The following is a 16,754-nucleotide window of genomic DNA, read 5'->3' as shown; positions in this document are numbered from 1 at the left end:
GATAACAGTTTGTGTTATTTTTATCATTACAGATATTCACAACTTCAACCTTTCCAGGCTACCATCAATAAACAGGAGATAAATGCTAGCACAGCACTTAGCTTCTCATTCGGTTCACTGCAGACCAAGCAGAGCAGGTACTCCATCTATCCATTAATCCCTTTCCAGATTAATCAGGGACTAATGTACAATGTTTGATTAACCGGCAGATCGGTATGTCTTTGAACTGTGGGAGGAAACTGCAGCACGTGGAGGAAACCCACACACTCTCTGAGGAGACATAAAAACTCCTTAGAGAGGACATCGTGCTTGAACTCTGAACTCTGACACTCTGAGCTGTAATAGTGTTGCACTAACCGCTACACTGCCGTGGTGCCCATGGTTACTTCAACTGACTACTAACATCTCATTCTTTAAATTTCAGAAACTTTGAAGCAAGGCATATTTTTAAAATCTCTAAGAGCCTAATCATATAGCCCCAACTCCAACCAACGTAGCTCTCTGGGTCAGTGAGGCACGCAAGTTTTCAAACCACGACTAGGTTGTGGTCCTCTTGAAGGATCTCAGCTCAATCATAGTTTTTTTTTTAACAGGTGCTGGATTGTGATGTTTTAAACCAGGGTTCTTTTGGATATCAGGAAAGAGGCACAAAATCTGTTGCTTCATGATAGTTTTATTAAGCAGTAATAGAGCAAAGAAAGTTGAAAAGATGGACAGTAACAGAGGCTAGGAGCTGTAGGCAGACAGGATACAAAAGCGATGGGGGCACTGTGTGGTCAGCTCGTTCCATTCAATTTCACAGATACGAGTCAATCAAACAGATCGCTCCTATTTAAATAATACAATACCAAGAGAAGCTTCCAGAGCTTTCCAGAATTATACCAATAAGACAATGAACAATTGCATTTGTATGTTGTGACCACGAGGAAACATACTAGTTTCTCACTATAGAAAATATCTTCTCTATGTCCACTCTATATAGTCCTTTCAATGTTCAGTAGGTTTCAATGAGCTCTCCCCTCATTCTTCTAAATTCCAGCGAGTCCAGGCCCAGAGCCATCAAACGCTCCTCATATGCTAGCCCTTCCACTCCCAGAATCATTCTACATGATATCACTATTTTTGCTCTCTTTTTGCACTGCATATCTTTAATATATATGTATGTATGTATATGTATGTGTGTGTGTGTGTGTGTGTGTGTGTATCTATATATATATATGTGTGTGTGTGTGTGTGTGTATATATATATATATATATATATATATATATATGTATATATATGAGTAATTTATACTTTTATTAAAGCATGGCACTATACTGCTGCTGCAAAACCACAAATTTTATGACATAAGCCAGTGATAGTAAACATGATTCCGATTTTGATATCTAATTACTACATTTTACAGATTCTTTCCAGATAACAGTTTGTGTTATTTTTATCATTACAGATATTCACAACTTCAACCTTTCCAGGCTACCATCAATAAACAGGAGATAAGTGCTAGCACAGCACTTAGCTTCTCATTCGGTTCACTGCAGACCAAGCAGAGCAGGTACTCCATCTATCCATTAATCCCTTTCCAGATTAATCAGGGACTAATGTACAATGTTTGATTAACCGGCAGATCGGTATGTCTTTGAACTGTGGGAGGAAACTGCAGCACGTGGAGGAAACCCACACACTCTCTGAGGAGACATAAAAACTCCTTAGAGAGGACATCGTGCTTGAACTCTGAACTCTGACACTCTGAGCTGTAATAGTGTTGCACTAACCGCTACACTGCCGTGGTGCCCATGGTTACTTCAACTGACTACTAACATCTCATTCTTTAAATTTCAGAAACTTTGAAGCAAGGCATATTTTTAAAATCTCTAAGAGCCTAATCATATAGCCCCAACTCCAACCAACGTAGCTCTCTGGGTCAGTGAGGCACACAAGTTTTCAAACCACGACAAGGTTGTGGTCCTCTTGAAGGATCTCAGCTCAATCACAGTTTTTTTTAACAGGTGCTGGATTGTGATGTTTTAAACCAGGGTTCTTTTGGATATCAGGAAAGAGGCACAAAATCTGTTGCTTCATGATAGTTTTATTAAGCAGTAATAGAGCAAAGAAAGTTGAAAAGATGGACAGTAACAGAGGCTAGGAGCTGTAGGCAGACAGGATACAAAAGCGATGGGGGCACTGTGTGGTCAGCTCGTTCCATTCAATTTCACTGATACGAGTCAATCAAACAGATCGCTCCTATTTAAATAATACAATACCAAGAGAAGCTTCCAGAGCTTTCCAGAATTATACCAATAAGACAATGAACAATTGCATTTGTATGTTGTGATCACGAGGAAACATACTAGTTTCTCACTATAGAAAATATCTTCTCTATGTCCACTCTATATAGTCCTTTCAATGTTCAGTAGGTTTCAATGAGCTCTCCCCTCATTCTTCTAAATTCCAGCGAGTCCAGGCCCAGAGCCATCAAACGCTCCTCATATGCTAGCCCTTCCACTCCCAGAATCATTCTTATCAACCTCTACTGGACCTAAAGCACAGCCCTGAATTCCTTCCAGCTTAATGATGTCTTATCCCCTGGACACCAAAGATATCATCCGTCTCCCTCAAAGCTGTGCCATTTTTTTTGAGTTAATATCTCTTTAAAGATAATAATAACAATAATAATAACAGTACTTTATTGACCCAAGTGAGAAATTATTTCATTACAACATTAAAAACATACTTAGCAGTGTGCAGACTTAACTAATAATAAAAATACAAAATAATCATATAACAATAATAATGTACCAATGTGCAATAATAATGAACAAAATAATAAAGCAGACTATTGTCCTATGATGCCTGGTCTCCTGCTGCACAGAGATAAATTGTTGCGAATGGTATGCTGGCATTTATAGCAAGAGGATTCGAGTACAGGAGCAGAGAGGTACTACTGCAGTTGTACAAGGCCTTGGTGAGACCACACCTGGAGTATTGTGTGCAGTTTTGGTCCCTTAATCTGAGGAAAAACATCCTTGCCATAGGGGGAGTACAAAGAAGGTTCACCAGATTGATTCCTGGGATGGCAGGACTTTCATATGATGAAAGACTGGATGAACTAGGCTTATACTCTCTGGAATTTAGAAGATTGAGGGGGATCTTATTGAAACGTATAAAATCCTAAAGGGATTGGACAGGCTAGATGCAGGAAGATTGTTTCCAATGTTAGGAAAGTCCAGAACGAGGGGTCACAGTTTGAGGATAAAGGGGAAGCCTTTTAGGACCGAGATTAGGAAAAATTTCTTCACACAGAGAGTGGTGAATCTGTGGAATTCTCTGCCACAGGAAACAGTTGAGGCCAGTTCATTGGCTATATTTAAGAGGGAGTTAGATATGGCCCTTGTGGCTAAAGGGATCAGGGGGTATGGAGGGAAGGCTGGTACAGGGTTCTGAGTTGGATGATCAGCCATGATCATACTGAATGCCGGTGCAGGCTCGAAGGGCCAAAGGGCCTACTCCTGCACCTATTTTCTATGTCTCTATGTTTCTATATGCTTATTGCACTTGGTAGGAAAGATTTTCTGTAACGATCCTTGTGACAGCGGAGCTGAATGATTCTGTTTGAAATGGTGCTCCGCTGCTTATTCAGTAGGTCATGGAGAGGATGTGCCAGATTGTCTATAACAGGTAACAGTTTGTTTAGTAACTTCCTCTCCACCACTAATTTAAAAGAGTCGAGGTTGTAGCCAAGGACAGACCCAGTCTTTCTGCATATTCTCAATCTTTATTATTCTCGGCAACATTATCCTCACATTGTTTGTAGTGTTTGGTCTGAAATTCCATTCTTCACCCTCTCCACATTTCCATCTTTCTCTTAAACACAAAATAATCTGCAGATGCTGGGGTCAAAGCAACACTCACCTTTTCCAGGGATGCTGCCCGACCTGCTGAGTTCCTCCAGTGTGTTGTGAGCGTTCCATCTTCCTCTTTCCTCTTTTAAGTATTCATAAACACTGATGTCTTCAACTAAGTTTATTCCCTGTTATCCCTAGAAATCCCTATTTTTGCTCCCTTTTTGTACTACTTAGTTAATTTAATTTATATATAATTCATACTTTTTTAATGCGTGGAAGAGCACTGTTGATGCAAAATAACAAATTTCGTGACGTATATCAGTGATATTAAACATGATTCTGTTATCTAATTACCTAATTTTACTGATTGTTATTTGTTAATTAACTGCTGTTTTTCATCTATCCTGTTTATTCCAGCTAACAGTTTGTGTTATCTTTATCGTTACAGACATTCACTATTTCATACTTTCCACCAGAAGGAAAATGTTCAGATGCCATTTGATAATTCTTGCATCGTACTCAGTCCACCGCCGATGGAGCTGAACAGGTACTCCATCCATCCATAAATCCCTTCCCAGACTAATCAGGGGCCAATGTACAATGTTTGATTAACCTGTGGATCAGTCCGTCTTTGAACTGTGGGAGGACACTGCAGCACCTGGAGGAAACCCACACACTCTGTGAGGGGACATAAAAACTCCTTAGAGAGGACACCGGGCTTGAACTCTGAACTCTGACACACTGAGCTGTAATAGTGTTGCGCTAACCTCTACACTACTGTGGCGCCTGTGGTTATTTTAACCGACTACTTACATCTCATTCATTAAATTTCAAAATCTTTGAAGCAAGACAGAGATAAACTGTTGTATATGCTTATTGCATTTGGTAGGAAAGATTTCTCTAATCTCGATTGAGAATACTCATTCAGATAATTAATGATGGACTAAACAAATCTTAACCAACAATAAAGGTGGAATGAAGATTTAGTTCCATCCACAAGGGAGCAGAAAATGAAATAGGAAGGCAATTTTTTCAATGAGAAAAATTCAATGTGATAAGAGTCAGTTAATTTCTCATGGGTTTGGAAAATCCTTTGTGCATGGCTCACCACAGAACAAGCTCAACAGATCAGGGTTAAATTTTAATTACAGGGTCTGGGTATGACCAACCTGTCTAACATTTGTTACTTTTAAATAGTTTGCAGGATAGTGGGAGGAGATTTGATCAGCTGGAGGTTGAGACAGTATCTTGATATACTGCAGTGTTTGTGGCAAAGATAATCCATAGTGTGGGAACGAGACGAGTCTTTGTTAATGTCACGTTATAAATCCCGTCCTTACACATTTGGAGAAGAAGGATGCTTATGTGAGGATGCTGTTCAGCATTCAACCCCCGAGTTCCATCTAGGCTTGACAAGAAGCTCATAAACTTCAGCCTTGCCCCTGCCTTGTGCAGCTGGATCCTGGACTTCCTGTCAGATCGCTGGCAGGTGGTAAGAGTTGGCTCCTTCACCTCCACCTCTCTGACTCTCAGTACAGGAGACCCTCAGGGCTGTGTACTAAGTCCCCTCCTTTACTCGTTGTATACCCATGACTGTGTCAGCACCCACAGCTCTAAACTGCTAATTAAATTTGCTGACAACACTACATTGATTGGACTAATCTCAAACAATAACGAGGTGGCCTACAAGGAAGAAGTCATCTCTCTGACACAGTGGTGTCAAGAAAACAATCTCTCCTTCAATGTCGCCAAAACAAAGGAGCTGGTTGTGGATTACAGGAGGAATGGAGATGGGCTAACCCCTATTGACATCAATGGAACTGAGGTTAAGAGGGTAAACAGCTTTAAGTTCCTCAGCATCCACATCACCAAGGACCTCACAAGGTCTGTACAGACCAGCTGTGTGGTGAAAAAGGCACAACAGCGCCTCTTTCACCTCAGAAGGTTAAGGAAGTTTGGTGTGGGCCCTCAAATCCTAAGAACTTTCTCCAGGGGCATTGAGAGCATCCTGACTGGCTGCATCAGTGCTTGGTATGGGAACTGTATCTCTCTCAATTGCAGGATTCTGCAGAGAGTGGTGCAGACAGCCCAGTGCATCTGTAGTTGTGAACTTCCTATAATCCAGGACATTTATTAGGGAAGGTGTGTAAAAAGGGCCCATAGGATCACTGGGGACCCGAGTCACCCCAAACACAATCTATTGCAGCTGCTACTATCCAGGAAACGGTACCGCGGCAAAAAGCCAGGACCAACACTTACGGGACAGCTTCTTCCACCAGGCCATCAGACTGATTAACTCATGCTGATCTGAGTGTACTTTATGTTACATTGACTGTTCTATTTATTATAATTATAAATTACTATGATTGCACATTTAGGCGGAGGCGTAACGTAAAGATCTTTACTCCTCATATATGTGAAGGATGTAAGAAATAAAGCCAATTCAATTTAATTCAATACCATTTGGTAACATTATATAGTTACTAGTTGGTCCATTTGGTCAAAGCTGGCTCACAGCAATCACCTTCCCTCCCCGCTACCCCCAACCCCACCTGCACTTCATTTCCCAATAGATGGATGTCCATCTAGAACAGAGTTGAGTGGAAATTTCTTTAACCAGAAAGTGGAGAATCTGTGGAATTCATTGCCACAAATGGCTGTGGAAGCCAAGTCATTGGGTATATTTAAATCAAAGGTTGATACCACTCAGTTGCAATATCCCCACAGCTATTATATCAAGTCAGTAAAGAGTTAAGGATCTTTCAAAGCGATTTCCTCTCATTTTGCAAAAAGTATTAATGTTAAGCATTCTGCTTAATGCCATTAAAAAGACCATATGGCTGAGGAGCCAATCCATTCAGCCCATCAAATCTATTCTGACTTTCTATCATGCTGGTTTATTATCTGTCTCAACCCCATTCTTTGATGCCCTAATGATTCATGAACCTGTCTCTGTTCACTTTGGGATGTATATATACTGTGCCTTCCGAATTGCTCCCAGAAGTTCCAGCCGTTGCTGCTCTGCTGTCACCCCACCAGTGTTCTTTTCCAATCAATTCTGGCCAGTTCCTCTCTCATGCCTCTGTAGTTCCCTTTAAACTGATACATCTGACTTTAGATTCTGCTTTTCAGAATTCAAGATGAATTGGATCATATTATGATCACTTGCTCCTAAGGGTTCTTTTACCTTAAGGTCTTTAATCACTTTTGGTTCATTGCACAACACCCAATCCAGAATATCTGATCTCCTAGTGGGCTCAGCCATGAGCTGTTCAAAAAAGCCATCTCGTAGCTATCTAGAAACTCGCCCTGTTGCAATCCAGTACCAGCCTTAATTTCCCAATCTAATTGCATATTGAAATGCCCCAAGACTATTGTAAACTTTTCCCTTTTAGCATGCATTTTCTATCTCCCATTGCAAATCTGTAGGCAACATCCTTACAATTGGGGGTCTGTATATGACTCCCATCGGAGTCTTTTTATCCTTGCAGTGCCTTAGCTCTATACACAATGATTTAACACCTTCTGACCCCATGCCACCTCTTTCTAATGATTTGATTTCATTTTTTACCAACAAAACAACACCACCCCCTCTGCCTTCCTGCCTGTCCTTTTGATACAATGTGTATCCTTGGACATTAAGCTACCAGGAATAATCCTCTTTCAGCCATGATTCAGTGATGCCTACAACATCATACATGCCAATCTGTAGTTGTGCTTGAAGTTCATCTACCTTATTCCGTATACTGCGCACATTCAAATATAGCACCCTCGATTCTCTGTTCACTCTTTTTGATTTTGTCCACATTTTACGTTGCAACTCATCCATTTGACTGCAGTTTTGTCCTATGATTGGCCTCTCCTTGCTAGGAGTCTCACTACATTGCCTCTGTTTGTAAACCAACTTCCTCATCTTCAGCAATATCACTCTGGTTCCCGTCTCACTGCCAAGTTAGTTTAAATCCATCCGAACAGCCCTATCCAACCTATCCACAAGGATACTGGATGGCCTTGGGTTCAGGTGTAACCCATCCCTTTTGTACAGGTCATACCTTCCCCAGAAGAGATCCCAATGATCCATAGATCTGAAGTCCATTTCCTAAGCCACGCATTCACTTGCCAAATCATTCTATTCTTACACTCACTGGCACATGGCACAGGCAGCAATCCAGAGATTACTACTCTGGAGGTCCTGTTTCTCAGCTTTCTGCCTAGTTCCTTAAAATCTCTCTTTAGGACCTGCTCACCTTGTTTGCCTATGTCATTGGTGCCAATACGCACCAAGACTTCTGGCTGCTTACCCTAGCTCTTGAGAATGCCTTGGACCCCAGCTGAGACGTCACTGATCCTGCCACCAGAATGCAACATGCCATCCAAGTGTCTCTATTGCGCCCACAGAACCTCATCTCTGTACCTCTGACTGAGGAATCGCCTGTCAACAGTGCACTCCTCTTCACCTCTCCGCTATTCACGGCCACAGCACCAGACTCAGTGCCAGAGACACTGTCAGTGTGGCTTCCCCTAGTAGGTCAACCCCCTCAATAGTATTTAAAGTTTTATACATATTATAGAGGGGAACAGCCACAGGTGTACTCTGCCTTGGCTGTGCATTCCCCCTTCTTCTCCTGACAGTCACCCAGTTACCTGTCTCCTGCAACCTAGGGGTGACTACCTCCCTATAGCTCCAGTCACAAGCAAGAGACAATCTGCAGATGCTGGACATCCAAGCAAACACACACAAAATACTGGAGGAACTCAGCAGGACAGGCAGCATTTATGGTAAAGTGTACAGCTGAGGTTTTGTGCCAAGACCCTTCAGCAGAATTGGGAAAATCAGGTTGTTGCAGGATTCCAAGAGAAAGAATTTGTAGAGAAACCCTTAGGAGTCAGTGATCATAATCTGATAGAACTCACCTGCAGTTTGAAAGGGAGAAGCTAAAATCAGATGTATTGGTATTACAGTGGAGTAAAGTGAATTATAGAGGCATAAGAGAGGAGCTGGCCAAAATTGATTAGGAGGGGACACAAGCAGGCAGTACATCAGAACAGCAATGGCTGGTGTTTCTGGGGGCAATTCAGAAGGCACAGGATAGATACTTCCCAAAGATGAAGAAATATTCTAAAGAGAGAAGGAGGTAACCGTGGCTGACAAGGGAAGTCAAAGACAGCATAAAAGCAAAAGAGAGGGCATATACTGTAATATTGAAAAATTAGTGGGAAATTAGAGGACTGGAAAGCTTTTAAAAATACAACAGACGACAATGACCAGTAAGGAGAGAAATGATGAAACATGAAGTTAAGCTATCTGATAATATAGAGAGTTTACAAAAGTTCTTTTTTCAGATACAGAGAGGCACAAGTGGTTTTAGATCAGTGGAAAATGGTGCTGGAGAGGTAGTAATTGGGTGAATGAACTCCAAGTAAGACACCAGGAGTAAGCCAGAAATTCAAGTGTCAGGGGGCAGGAGTGAGTGTAGTTGCTATTACCAAAGAGAAGGTGCTTGAGAAGCTGAAAGGTCTGAAGGTGGATGAGTCACCTGACCAGATTAACTATACCCCAGGGTTCGGAAGGAGGTAGCTGAAGAGACGGGGACTGATGCCAGCGTGGCATTGTGGCCAGTCCAACCAATCTTCGAGTTGTTCAAGAAGGTTACCAGGAAAGTTGATGAAAGAAAGGCAGTGGATGTTGCCTTCATGGACCTTAGCAAGACCTTTGACAAGGTCCTGCATGGGAAGTTGGTCAAGATGATGTAGTAAATCGAAATAGACGTTGTTTTTGTGGGAGAAGCCAGAGAGTGGTAGCAGATGGTTGCCTATTTGACTGGAGGCATTTGACTAGTGGGAGTGCCACAGGGATCGGTGCTGGGTCCTTTGTTGTTTGTCATCTATATCAACGATCTGGATGATGATCTGGTAAACTGGATCAGCAAATTTGCAGATGACACAAAGGTTGGGGGTGTTGTGGATAATGGCACAGAAGTTGGAGGTATTGTGGATAGTGTGGAGGGCTATCAGAGGTTACAGCGGGACATTGATAGGATGCAAAACTGGGCTGAGAAGTGGCAGATGGCGTTCAATCCAGATAAATGTGAGGTGGTTCATTTTGGTTGGTCAAATATGATGACAGTAAGTTAAAGTTAAAGTCTGTCCCAAGCCTTATAGGCTCATCAGGCCGGTGCTTATGCTGGTTTTTGTGGTGTGAAGCGACTGAGAGTACGAGACTCCCCCCCGGATAGGACGCCAGTCTATCACCAGGTTAACCCCCAGCATTTTGCCGGTACCCATTTTCAGCTGGGTGGACTGGAGCGGTGTGTGGTTAAGTGCCTTGCTCAAAGACACAACACGCTGCCCTGGCCGAGACTCGAACTCACGACCTTCAGATCTCTAGTCCAACGACTTAACCACTTGGCCACACACCACCAAATATGATGGCAGAATGTAGTATTCATGGTAAGACTCTTGGTAGTGTGAAGGAACAGAGGGATCTTGGGGTCTGAGTCCATAGGACGCTCAAAGCTGCTGTGCAGGTTGACTCTGTGGTTAAGAAGGCATACGGTGCATTGGCCTTCATCAACCATGGGATTGAGTTTAAGAGCGGAGAGGTAATGTTACAGCTATATGGGACCCTGGTCAGACCCCACTTGGAGTACTGTGCTCAGTTCTGGTTGCTTCGTTACAGGAAGGATGTGGAAACTATAGAAAGGATGCAGAGGAGATTTACAAGGATTGGCGAGCATGCCTTATCAGAATAGGTTGAGTGAGCTCAGCCTTATCTCCTTGTAGCGGCAGAGGATGAGAGGTGACCTGACAGAGGTGTATAAGATGATGAGAGGCATTGATCATGTGGATAGTCAGAGGCTTTTTCCCAGGGCTGAAATGGCTAACATAAGAGGGCACAGTTTTAAGGGGCTTGGAAGCAGGTACAGAGGAGATGTCAGGGGTAAATTTTTTATGCAGAGAGTGGTAAGTGCGTGGAATGGGCTGCCGGTGACGGTGGTGGAGGAAGATATGATAGGGTCTTTTAAGAGACTCCTGGATAGGTACATGGAGTTTAGAAAAATAGAGGGCTATGGGTACCCCTAGGTAATTTCTAAAGTACATATTTGGCACAGCATTGTGGGCCAAAGGGCCTGTGTTGTGCTGTAGGTTTTCTATTTTCTATAACACCAAGACTGGGTGAAATAGAAATTATAAATTACAATACAAAAGTATATATTAAAATAATTAAATGTGTAGTGGAAATAGAAGGGGAAAATACTGAGGAACTGTTCATGGGTTCATTATCCATTCAGAAAATTGATGGCGGAGTGGAAGAGGCTCTTCCTGAAACAGTGAGTGTATGTCCCGAGGCTCCTGTTCCACCTCCTTGATGGTAGCAATGAGAGGAGAGCATGTTGTGGCTGATGGGGTTCCCTGTTGATAGCTGCTGCATGTTTGAGGCATCACCTGTTGGGGGTGCTTTGGATCCTGGGGAGGCTAGTGCCCATGATGGAGCTGGCTGAGTTTTCAACTTTTTCAGATCCTGTGCAGGCACCTGTCCATTCCAGTGATGCAACCAGTCAGAATGCTCTCCACGGTACATCTGTAGAAATTTGCAAGTGTCTTATGTGACAACAATTCTCCTCAAACTACTGAGGAAATATAGCTACTGTTGTGCCTTCTTTGTAATTGTATCAATATGTTGACCAGGATAGGTCATCAGAAAAGCTGACACCAGGAACTCGAAACTGTTCACCCTTTCCACTTCTGATCCCTCGATGATGTCTGGTGCGTGTTCCCTTGACTTGCCTTTCCTGCAGTCCACAATCAGTTCCCTGGTCTTACTGATGTTGAGTGCAAGATTGCTTCTCCTGTACATCTTGTCACCATCTGATACTCTGCCAACAGTAGTTGTGTCATTGGCAAATTTATGAATGGTCTTTGACCTGTTTCAAGGTACAGAGTCGTAGGTGTAGAGAGAGTATAACAGTGGGCTAATCATGTGTCCTTGAGGTGTGCCAGTGTTGAATGTCACGAAGTTATTTCCAACCTGTATGGACTGTGGTCTCTCCTGGCGAGGAAGTCAAGCATCCAATTGCAAAGGGAGATACAGAGGCCCAGGTTTTGGAGCTTGTTAATTGGAACTGAGGGTATGAGTGTATTGAATGCTGAGTTGTAGTTAATAATCAGCAGCCTGATATAAGTATTACTGTTTTCCAGGTGATCCAAGGCAAATGAGATTGCAACCACTGTAGAGCTATTGTGGTGACAGGCAAATTGAAGCGGGTTCATGTCTTTGTTTAAGCAGGAGTTGATTCTCATGAGCAACCTCTCAAAGCATTTAATTACAGTAGATGTGTATCCCACTGGGTGATGTTGGTCACTGGTATCATCAGCGCTAGGAATACAGTGTAGGGAAGTGTATGGTCTTGCACATTTGCAGAAGATGTAGACTATTTCCCAAATGGGGAGAAAATTCAGAAATCAGAGGCTCAAAGGCACTTGGGAGCCATAGTGCAGGATTCCCTAAAGGTTAATTTCCAGGTTGAGCTGGTAGTAAGGAAAGCACATGCAATGTTACTGTTTATTTTGAGAGGACTAGACTGTAAAAGCCAGGGTGTAATGCTGAAGTGTTATGAGGTATTGGTCGAATCGCTTTTCAGAATCAGGGAGAATCAGAATCAGGTTTATTATCACTGGCATGTGACATGAAATTTGTTAACTTAGCAGCAGCAGTTCAATGCAATTCATAATCTAGTAGAGAGAGAAAAATAAAATAAAACCATAATAAATAAACAAGTAAATCAATTACATATATTGATTAGATTTTTTTAAAGTGCAAAAACAGAAATACTGTATATTTAAAAAAAGTGAGGTAGTGTCCAAAGCTTCAATGTCCATTTAGGAATCAGATGGCAGAGGGGAAGAAGCTGTTCCTGAATCGCTGAGTGTGTGCCTTCAGGCTTCTATACCTCCTACCTGATGGTAACAGTGAGAAAAGGTAGGAGATACAGAAGCTTGATAATGGATGCTGCCTTTCTGCTCCCTAAAGATGTCCTGGGTACTTGTAGGCTAGTGCCCAAGATGGAGCCGACTAAATTTACAACCTTCTGCAGCTTCTTTCGGTCCTGTACAGTAGCCCCTCCATACCAGACAGTGATGCAGCCTGTCAGAATGCTCTCCATGGTACAACTATAGAAGTTTTTGAGTGTATTTGTTGACATGCCAAATCTCTTTAAACTCCTAATAAAGTATAGCTGCTGTCTTGCCATCTTTATAACTACATCAATATGTTGGGACCAGGTTAGATTCTCAGAGATCTTCACACCCAGGGACTTGAAGCTGCTCACTCTCTCCACTTCTGATCCCTGTATGAGGATTGGTCTGTGTTCCTTCGTCTTACCCTTCCTGAAGTCCACAATCAGCTCTTTCGTCTTACTGACGCTGAGTGCCAGGTTGTTGCTGCGGCACCACTCACTAGTTGGCATATCTCACTCCTGTACGCCCTCTCGTCACCACCTGAGATTCTACCAACAATGGTTGTATCGTCAGCAAATTTGCGGATGGTATTTGAGCTATGCCTAGCCACACGGTCATGTGTATACAGAGAGTAGAGCAGTGGGCTAAGCACACACCCCTGAGGTGCGCCAGTGTTGATCGTCAGCGAAGAAGATATGTTATCACCAATCCACACAGGTTGTGGTCCTCTGGTTAGGAAGTCGAGGATCGAATTGCAGAGGGAGGTACAGAGGCCCAGGTTCTGCAACTTCTCAATCAGGATTGTGGGAATGATGGTATTTAGTGCTGAGCTATAGTCGATGAACAGCATCCTGACATAGGTGTTTGTGTTGTCCAGGTGGTCTAAAGCCATGTGGAGAGTCATTTGAAGCCATTTTGAAGTATTGTGAGCACTAAGATAATATTCCTCTGCCTGTCATCAAACATAATGATACTCTTCGTCTTGTCTCCCACAGACACAGACACCTACATGCACACACGTCTCATCCATGCTGTCAGTTAATTTGACACAGATGGATTCCAGTTGGTCCATTTGGTCAAAGTTGGTTCTGAGTAATCCCATTTCCTCCCACTTCATTTCCCAACAGAAGGACGTCCATGTAGAACAGAGATCGGGCCGAATTTCTTTAGTCAGAGGGTGATGACTTTGTGGAATTCGTTACTTTGGATGGCTGTGGAAGCTTAGTCACGAGGTATATTTAAAGTGGAAGTTGTAGTTTCTTTATTGGTAAGGGTGTCAAATGTTATGGGGAGAAGGCAGGAGAATGTGGTTGAGAGGAAAAATAAATCACCCATGATTGAATGTGGAGACACTTAATGGGCTGAGTGGCCTAATTCTGCTCCTACAGTATATCTTACTGTCTTATGGTCTTATGGTTCTTTTTCTAAATTCCCCTAATACACAAAGATATATTGATCACTGACATTCATCATGTTTCCAAAGAGCTTTCTTCATAATCAGGTTTAATATCACTGATATACATTGTGAAATTTGTTGTTTTACGGCAGCAGTGCATTACAATATATCATAATTCAAAAAAAAACTGTAAATTACTATACATATACATAACCCAAGTTCCTAAGTCCACACACACACACACACACACATAAATACACCAATGAAATAGCAGAAGGCAGCACCAACCCTCCAGCCCAGCATGGGTGACACACTGCACCGCCTCCAACAGCTTCTCTCCTGGATTGGTCCAACAGGCAAGCCATGGCTTGAGGCCTCGTCCTTGCTACAACTGAGGTCAGGCAGCTCGCCTGCAGACTTTTGCGCCATTGCACATAAGAGACAGATTTGTAGGACTTTACATTATCAATGTCCAATAGGGTCTTGCAATCACAAGAGAAACATCCAAGACAATCATTTGCTGTTAGACTACAGTACTGTATCTGTACTGTGACTTTCAGTGCAACTACGACACCAGGTCCTAACATGTGTAGATAAGTTTGAGGGATATGGGTCAATAGCAGGGGAATGGTAATTGCTCGGATGGACAACTCGATCAGGCTGGCTGAGTTAGGCCTGCTTCAGTGCTCTATTACTCCATGATGCTATAGAACATGGAATGGTACTGCATACTTTCATTGGATCAGTCCTTGGACCAGCCATAAGAAAACATGGCAGCACCTCTACTTTCTTAGAAGCTTGTGAAGATTTGACATGTCATCTAAAATTTTGATGAACTTCTGAAGATGTGTGGTGGAGAATATATCGTCTGGCTGCATCATGGCCTGGTATGGAAACACCAATGCCCTTGAATGGAAAAGTCTATAGAAAGTAATGGATACAACCCAGTCCGTCACGGATAAAGCCCTCCCCATCACTGAGCATGTTTACATAGGACATCCATTAGTCTTGCAAGACCGTGGATCTGCGCCTGGAAAGTCTTCACTCTCCAGGGCGCAGGCCTGGGCAAGGTTGTATGGAAGACTGGCAGTTGCCCATGCTGCCAGTCTCCCCTCTCCACGACACGGATGTTGTCCAAGGGAAGGGCAAGGTTCGATACAGCTTGGCACCAGTGTCGTCGCAGAACACTATGTGGTTAAGTGCCTTGCTCAAGGACACAACACATTGCCTCAGCTGGGGCTTGAACTCACGACCTTCAGATTGCTAGTCCAGTGCCTTAACCACTTGGCCATGTGCCCACATAGAGCACTGTCACAGGAAAACAGCATCCATTATCAAGGACCCCCACCTTATGATGTGGATGATCATGGTCTTTCCATGCCCATGATTGTTCTTGGCAATTTTTTCTACAGAAATGGTTTGCCATGCCTCCTTCTGGGCAGTGTCTTTACAAGATGGGTGTCCCCAGCCATTATCAATACTCTGCAGAGATTGTCTGCCTGGCGTCAGTGGTTGCATAACCAGGATTTGTGATTACACCAGCTGCTCATATAACCATCCATTACTTGCGCCCATGGCTTCAGGTGATGCTGATCGAGGATGGGGCTATGCAGGTGTTACATCTTGCCCAAGGGTAACCTGCAGGCTAGCGTGGGGAAGGAGCATCTCACACCTCCTCTGGTAGAGATATATTTCCACCCTGCCACCCGATTCCATGTTGATGCTCCTAAAGGTCCTGTCATTTACTGTACACCTGACCTCACCCTTGACCGGTTCAAAGGTTTATTTTATTGTCAAAGTATGCATGTACAATACAACTCTTATATTTGTCTTCTCTAGATGGCCATGAAATACAGAAAGACCATGGGGGTTGATGAAAGAAGAGACATCAACTCCCCCCTCCCCCGGCATGAAAAAGAAAAGAAACAAAATTTGCAGACCCCAAAATCCCCCACCCCCCCTGCAGAAAAAAATCAGCAACAGTAAGAATTCCTGACCCCCTCACTCGCAGCAAAACAGTGACAATAACAATCCCTGACCCCCTCACACGCGGAAAAAAATCAGTAACGCTGACAGTCACTGATCCCCTCACTCGCAAAAAAACAGTAATAACAATCCCCAATTACGTCACTGACAGACAAGAACACTGACACAAAAAATTACCTGACACCCACCCACAAATCGGCCTCGATGAAGAAAACACTGAAGAACTGAAGGAAGCCAATGTAAAGTACAGTCCTATAATCAAATAAGTCTCTGAATATTGGAAACATCTTTTCGTCTGTATACAAGCCGAGTGGCTGCATGAACTCAGTCCTTCCTCAAAGAGTGACCACTGACCTGCATCCGAACACATCGATCCGACTGCCGACCATCGTCGCCCCAGTGGCCTCCATTGGGAGTCATCGTTGACCCCCTCCGCATTCACCATGATGCTTCAATCTTCCCTGCCACTTTGAGGTGGAGTCATTCATGAATGAATGAATGGATGACTCCATGAATGAATGGAGTCATTCATGACTCTACTCCTCGTCTCTGGTCAGCTTGTGTCCTTTTT

The 16,754-nt window shown here is 43.1% G+C and overlaps 1 protein-coding gene across 1 annotated transcript in view; it reads left to right on the top strand.

The window, feature by feature from the left end:
* LOC134347453 (E3 ubiquitin/ISG15 ligase TRIM25-like) overlaps nt 1-16,754 on the top strand; it is a 56,922-nt gene that overhangs the window by 23,211 nt on the left and 16,957 nt on the right. Inside the window, exons 5-7 of the mRNA XM_063049774.1 lie at nt 33-137; nt 1,449-1,553; nt 4,292-4,390. Of these exons, the coding sequence (XP_062905844.1) occupies nt 33-137; nt 1,449-1,553; nt 4,292-4,390 (309 nt within the window). The remainder of the gene's footprint in view (nt 1-32; nt 138-1,448; nt 1,554-4,291; nt 4,391-16,754) is intronic.

This window comes from Mobula hypostoma, chromosome 6 (genome assembly GCF_963921235.1).
Source record: "Mobula hypostoma chromosome 6, sMobHyp1.1, whole genome shotgun sequence".
Lineage (NCBI taxonomy): Eukaryota > Metazoa > Chordata > Chondrichthyes > Myliobatiformes > Myliobatidae > Mobula > Mobula hypostoma.
The sequence above is the reverse complement of the archived record's forward strand: the minus strand, read 5'-3'. Positions and strand labels throughout refer to the sequence as shown.